At 35.0% G+C, this 7572-nt stretch overlaps 1 protein-coding gene across 1 annotated transcript in view; it reads right to left on the reverse strand.

Annotated features, from left to right (window-relative positions):
- Nucleotides 1-1979: 1979 nt before the first annotated feature.
- Nucleotides 1980-7572, reverse strand: part of ERBB4 (erb-b2 receptor tyrosine kinase 4) — a 624218-nt gene continuing 618625 nt past the window's right edge. Inside the window, exon 20 of the mRNA XM_023731191.1 lies at nucleotides 1980-2228. Coding sequence (XP_023586959.1) covers nucleotides 1980-2228 — 249 coding nt within the window. The remainder of the gene's footprint in view (nucleotides 2229-7572) is intronic.

Here is a 7572-nt window from a genome sequence, read left to right on the forward strand (position 1 = left end):
ATGTTCATGTTGTTATTGTAGTTTTTACTTGCTGTGGAATCCATTACAACTCATAGTAATCCATGTGACAGAGTAGAACTACCTCATAGGGGCTTCTTGGCTGTAATTTTTACGGAAGCAGATTGTCAGATCTTTCTCCTGCAGAGCTGCTGGGTGGGTTCAAACCACCAACCTTTTAGTTAGCAGCCAAACACTTAATCATCTGTGCCACCACGGCTCGTTAAAGTCCAGGTTATTTATTCCTATATACCTTAGTCAGCATAGTCCCTGGCACACGGTAAGTTCTCAACAAATATATTTTGAAGGATTGATGACAAAGTAATCCTGCCATATAATCAAAGAAATATGTAAACAAATAGTGTAACATTTAAATAATATGAATGTGTTCAAGACATCAATGACCAAAACTAGTACTGAAGAGGAAACGGTTATTTCTGCTTAGAGAGAAATAGGTTGACAAAGGAAGGCTCTGTGAAGGGAGGTAGCCCAATCAGCACTGAAAGATGACTGAGATCATGCAGTGTGAATGAAAAGGCTGTGAAAAAAGATTTCTTCTAAGCAGAGGGAATGGTATTTGCAAAGGCAAAGAGGTATAAAACTGTGAGCATTCAGGGAACTCAAAGCACTTCTATTGTTAGACTGTATAGTCATACAGAATTGATATCTTAATGCCATAAATCTTTAAGGAAAAACCTAAATTGTAGAGAACACTGAAGGGAAAATAGAGAGAGCTAAGAAATTTCAAGTAGCTTTGTTTTCATTTAGAGCCCTAGGATGATTTTAAAATTTTGATTGCATATTTACCTTACTTTATATATTATAGAAGGTCTTAGACAAATAAATCAGTTTTGAAGACTCTCATTTAAACTTCATTACCATAAAGAATCTTCTCAGTTGTTTTCATCACTTAATATTCACAAAATTAGAATAAATGGTCCATAAGAAAACTATATTGAGACTTGAGGATATATAAACTAGGATTTTCCCTTAAATTATTTTCTGGGTTTTACTTTTAAGAATTATCTCAAATTTCTGATTTTGGTAATTTACTTTTATATATTCTGATGTCATAAAAATAAATAGGCCAAATCTACTAAATTAACATTCTGACAATTACACAAATGCAAAGATGAATATATATATACATATATAAAATCCCAGCCATATTTTGATGTAACTAAGAGTTGAAGTACTGAATTAAAATTCATCTTGACCTTATTTCTCTAAAAATAAAATTTTCAAGAAAGATGCTTGGTATAGAAAGTCATACATGGTTCCTTTGAACATAAAGAATGTATACCAGAGGTTGCATGCCAGTGGACTGCAAGACATAAATGTTTTGCTTGGCCCCCAGAATGCTTCAAAACTTTGAGTCAAGATTTAAATTTGGGGAAATTCACATAAAAGTTCAGAATTCTGGATCCTCTTGAGAAACTGGAAAATCAGACTAATCTGGTAATACTCCTCCAAAACCACAGTGCCCTGAGAATGAGTAGTTGCTCTCTAGTTCACCAGAAAAGTCCTCCATCCCTACCACATCCCTCTTCATAACTTGTACTTCCTATGAGACCTCCTGCCAGATCAAAAAAGACCAATCCTTAAAGCCCAAGTGAGAATTATCAAAATATCTAGAATATTGAGAATTTAACCATTTGTAATAGTAAGAATTTAATACAATCTATTTTATTAAAATCTTCTAAAAACAGAATAATTCAGACATTCAACCTTTTCTTTCTTTGGTTTTGTTTGTTTATTAACTATACTATACCAAAACAAACCAAAGAACGAACAAATCCAGTACAACAATTCTTTTGGCATCTGATCAATGCAACATCAACAGCATGATATAATTATCCAAAAATATCTAATATATCATGTGTTTGATCTGCGGTTTGCATAGCAATGCCACCTCATAGTATATATTTCAATATCAGGCATAATTTATTTTATTTAATAGGTGAAAGACTTGACATGCTATTCTAGATTAGGAGATATAAACCAAGAAATGTGATTTCCACTAGAAGTGATGAGCACTTACTTACCTTAGCTATTTGGACACACCAGTTAAGCAGCAGCTGAGAACCAATGTTATCCTTGTGCTCATGGACGTAATCCAACAGGCAGCCATGGGGCATAAGCTGCGTAACCAGTTGAATTGTTGGGCTCAGACACACACCCAATAGTCGAACTAGGTGTGGATGGTCCATACTTGCCATGATCAGAGCTTCCTGTAAGAAATAAATATAATGCCACCATTTCATCTCAAAGTTCTTTACAATTATAGTTACTTGTATTATACTAATGATGCTGATAATGATATTGAAAACGTACTTTCACTCAATGGAATCAATTAAAAATAAAAAGACATTATTGTAGCTATTATACTCCAAAGTAACTTAATTCTACGAAATAAAATGAGAAGCAAAGACTATACATTTATTAAATTTGAAGATGTCATAGAATAACTGCTTATAAAATTAATAGCAATATTTTGTCTTTTATAATATGTAAAATATTAGATTTTATTTATCGCTAAGTGAGTTGAAACTGAACCCCAAGTTACACTATGGATTTTTACACTTTGATCTTTCTTTTTAAAGTGGAAATAATCTATACAAATACAGTTGTTTGCAATAAATAAGATGATTCACCTTATTAAGTCATCCATTATGGTGTGGAGTTGGATAGCACACACATAATGTATGTATTTATGTATATGTAACGTATAAATTGTAAATACAGGCTCAATTTTAAAAATATGCCCATTGTGAATTTATATAGAAGACTAAACATTCTTATATTTTTCTTCTAAATTTGGCTCAAGTTCATTTGGGTGTAGTGTATACAATGTTTCTAGTAGTATTTAGATTTGGTGTCTTGAAAGGTAGTTGATTAAAACTGAGTATGTCTTTAATACCTTGTATCACAATAACTATGTATGTTATCAACTTAAATTGCTGGAATAAGGTAAACTGATACACAACTGTTCTTTTTCATCTAGAACTTTGACCTAATTTGGTTTTCCAAAACCATTTTGGCTACTTGTATTCTTTATACTGTTGTTTATTTCAGTAAAAAATTCACACCTAAATGTGAAAAAAAAGATACTTTTCTCATAAATTAGCCTTACTTAATTTTTATTTTAAAAATTATAAGTGATATCTTATTCATAGAATTTGAAAGCTAGGTCAGACTATAAAATTTGTCTACTCCAACTTCCTCATTTCATAAAATGAAAAGAGTGAGTTCTAATTTCCTTATACTCAAAATTACCTTTGATTAAATTGAGATAAAATATGGAAACATAATGGTTATTTAATAAATCTTCAAGTTAGCCTTCAATAAAAAGTCCTTTTAAGTGTCTTTATTACAGTTTGAAACATATGGCCATAAAGGATATTTTTAGGTCCTTATTTATGGTTTGACATATGATATTTTGTATGGAAAAGTAAATAAAACAATGTTGATAACCTATGAAAATAGGAAATTTTTTTCTTTTAAATGCTTCATAACATCAATTATGTAGTATACTTGTCAATAATATTTAACTTGTATCTAACCATAATAAAATATTAAATGAATCCATATTGTGAGACATTCTGCAAAGTAACTGGCCTGAGCTCTTTAAAAATATCAATATAAGAAGGAGAAAAAAAGGAAGGGGGAATTCTAGCTTAAGTTCATGTTACAGATTGAATTGTGTCCCCCAAAAATATGTGCTGTAAATCCTAGCCCTTATACCTGTGGTTATAATCCCATTTGGGAATGGGTTTTCTTTGTTATGGCAATAAGGTAGTGTTACTGTAGGGTTTGTTTTGACTCAATCCCTTTTGAACTATAAAAAGAGCAGGTTAGGCATAGAGAGGCAAGCAGAGACGGAGGAAGACAGACTCAGTGTCACATGAAGATCACTAAGGAGCCAAGGAATAGAAGCTAAAGAGACAAGGACCTTCCCCCAGGGCTCACAGAGAGAAAAAGTCTTCCCCTAGAGCTGGTGCCCTCATTTCAGACTTCTAGCCTCCAAAACTGTGAGAAAATAAATTTCTGTTCATTAAAGCCACCACTTGTGGTATTTCTATTACAGCACACTAGATAACTAAGACAGTTCACTACAGAGACAGGACAATGCTGAATCTTTGACTCTTGGATTGGAAAAACAAACAACAGCAGCTATAAAGGACTTGATTGGGACAACTGGGGAAATATGAAGATGGACTGTCTATCATGTGAAACTAGCAATGTTAAATATTTGGGAGTAACTGTGGTATTGTAGTTATATAGAATAATGTTCTTTGCTCTTTGGAGATTCTGACATATTTAGAGATGAAGTATCTTATGTTTGAAACTTGCTTTCAAATGATTTATTGAGAGAGAGCCTGTGTGTAGAGTGTAGAGGAAGTGTGTGTATGTACATAAACAGCAAATTATTAATAATAAGTTTATCTATATGAAGGGTACAAGAGTGTTCATTATACTAGTCTTGAGCTTTTTTTGTAGCTTTTTAATTTTTCAAACAAAATATTAAGGACAAAAAATTATGGTGAGCTTCCGGTTAAGAGGACATTTACTTTCATTCCCTCTCAATTCCACTATACTGACAAAAAAGGAATTAATAAAAAGAAAGACACCAACAATAACAGAGAAGAAGAAGTAAGAATAGAATACTAGAAGTGAGAAGTGGCTTACTAGTGGTAACTGACTTAGAAAACATCAGAAATCTAAAGCCTAAATTAGTAGTGGGAAAAACTGAGAAACAACTCAATTTATATAGGTATACACCACCAAAGCTTCAGGTAATGTTAGCACCACCCAACCAAACCAAACCCACTTCGATCAAGTCGATTCTGATGTATAGTGGCCCTACAGGACACAGCAGAACCACCCCATAGAGTTTTCCAGGCTGTAAATCTTTACCGAAGCAGACTGCCACATCTTTCTCCTGAAGAGTGGCTGGGGGGGTCTTTAATCATTCTTTCTCCTGAAGAGTGATGAAAGCAGCCAAGCGCTTTAGTCACTGTGCCACCAGGGCTCCCTTATTAACACCATCAAGCCAAACAAAACCCACTGCCATTGAGCTGATTCTCACTCATAGCTACCCTATACGAAAGAGTAGAACTGCCCCGTAGGGTTTCCAAGAGTGGCTGGTAGATTCAAACTGCTGACCTTTTGGTTAGCAGCCGAGCTCTTAACCTCTGCACCACCAATCAAAACCAAACCCATTACCATGGAGTCGATTCTGACTCATAGCAACCTGTAGAACTGCCCCATATGGTTTCCAAGGAGCAGCTGGTGGATTCGAACTGCCAACCTTTCCATTAGCAGCCAATCTCCTAACCACTGCACCACCAGGCCTTCATAAATAGGAAGGGTAAAACGAAGCTACCTGCAGCAACATTACCTGAAAGTATATTTAGGATGCACTTAAACTTCAGATCCTCTTCTTCCCTCCACCCTTATGAGAGGGTAAACAATAAAGCTTGGGGACTATGGGACACCAGGCATAATGGAAACAGAAGTACTCTGATGGAAATAGAAGGAGTATGTAAATTTATATAAGGTGAAAACTGGGACCACTCTCTAGTTTCTTCTCCTAAATGGGGCCAATGACTACAAAACTCTCAGGGAAAGGCTTATTTTTTAACCTAGAATTCTATACCCAGCATAATTTCAACCAATTGGATATAACAAAAATATGTTCAGACATGCTTGTTGTTGTGTGCCGTTGAGTCGCTTCCAAATCATAGTGATCATACATGTCAGAGTAGAACTGTCCCGTAGGGTTTTCTAGGCTGTAATCTTTAGGGGAGCAGATCTCCAGGTTTTCTCTACTGTGGAGCCACCGGTGGGTTCGAACAGCCAGCCTTTCGGTTAGCAGCTGAATACCTCAACCATTGTGCCACCAGGGCTCCTAGGTCTTAAAAATTTACCATCTATGTTTACTTTCTCTGTTAAATGTGATCATAAAAAAGGAGGATGTAATTTTAAAAGTATGTGGAGTCCAGAAGATAAGGATCCAACACGAGTTGTGAAAATTCTAAAATGATAGAAAAGGGATCTTCCAGGGATATTCCAGAATGAAGCTATACAACAAAAGCGTAGCCAGGCCAGACAGGAGCAGGACATATAGCTTTGGGAGAGATGATCTAAGAAGATGGAATTAATAGAATACCTAACAAGTTTAAAACACAGTGAGAGGATATGTATTTTTCTCATAGAAAGTTGAAGGTGAAATTAGTGATAGATCCACAAATGTGAAAAGAAGAAATTAATTTGAGGTAAAACACAAAGATATGCACAAGAAAAGCAAGGCACTGTACTTACCACACAGCACAGAATAGTGCAAAATTATTATAATGTAAACACAAATTACATGACTACATTGGAAAATGGGGAAAAGGAGGTGCACATCAGCAAAGTCGCGGTGAGAAAACAGTGAAAGTTAAACTCTCACCCTCCATAATGGCAAGGACATGATCGTAAAACTGAAAAATTAAGAATTGACAGTATATTATTTAGATATATGGAGGGTTTTTTCTTTTTTCTTTTTTTTTTTTTTACCACAGGGAATTGCCAAAAAAGGTGAAAGTGACTGCTTGGGGCAACAGAAAATGGGGGCAGGGAAGGAGGAAGGGGGTCTTTTTTGATTATTCTTGTAGAACTATTTGACTTTCTTTTTTCTCATGCATTTAAAATTTTTTTTTTACTGTGGTAAATATATATAACATAAAATTTGCCATTTTACAATTCAGTGGCATTATTTATATTCACAATGTTGTACTATCATCATCCCAAACAGACACTCTGTACTCAGTAAGCATTAACTCCCCATTTCCCCCTCCACCCTGCAACCCAAGGTTATCACTAATCTATTTTCCGTCTCAATGCTTTTGCTTGTTCTAGATATAACATATAAGTGAGATCATACAATATTTGTCCTTTTATAGCTGGCTTATTTTAATTAGCATAATGTTTTCAAGGTTCACCTATGTGGTAGCATGTATTAGGACTTCATTCCTTTTAACAGTTGAATAATACTCCTTTGTCAGGATATATCACATTTTATTCATCCATTCATTTCTTGATGGACTACTTGACTACTTTTACTTTAAAGCTATTTGGGAGGACATTATTCACTTTTATTTTCCACTACAGCTGTAGTGGTGTTGAGTTCAGATGACCTTAAAGATCATTCAGAGTTATGGAGTATATCTAATGGAGTATATCGACTGGATCTAGCTTGGGTCTAATGTGTTACTTTTTGAGTAAAGGAAGAGTGGGACAATGAGGGCGTATGCCTGGAAAAAGGAGTAATAAAAGGCCAAACAGAAGAAATAAACTGGTATGACAGTGTCACCCTACCTCAAAGGACATTTTGCTTTTGAGCCGGAAATCATTGTTTTCCTGGTGGTTTCCAAATAGTTTCAGTCTTCCAATTCCACCTTCCCCAGTGGCCCCCCAAAAACAGATAAGACACAGAGTAGGGAATAACACCAGTTTCTGCATTTCTTTGCTGAGCCTAACACTACTCCAACATCTTTAGGACTGGCAGCTCAGGGAGCACTGAGAGGTATC

Source organism: Trichechus manatus, unplaced genomic scaffold (genome assembly GCF_000243295.1).
Source record: "Trichechus manatus latirostris isolate Lorelei unplaced genomic scaffold, TriManLat1.0 scaffold00041, whole genome shotgun sequence".
In the NCBI taxonomy this organism is placed as follows: Eukaryota; Metazoa; Chordata; class Mammalia; order Sirenia; family Trichechidae; genus Trichechus; species Trichechus manatus.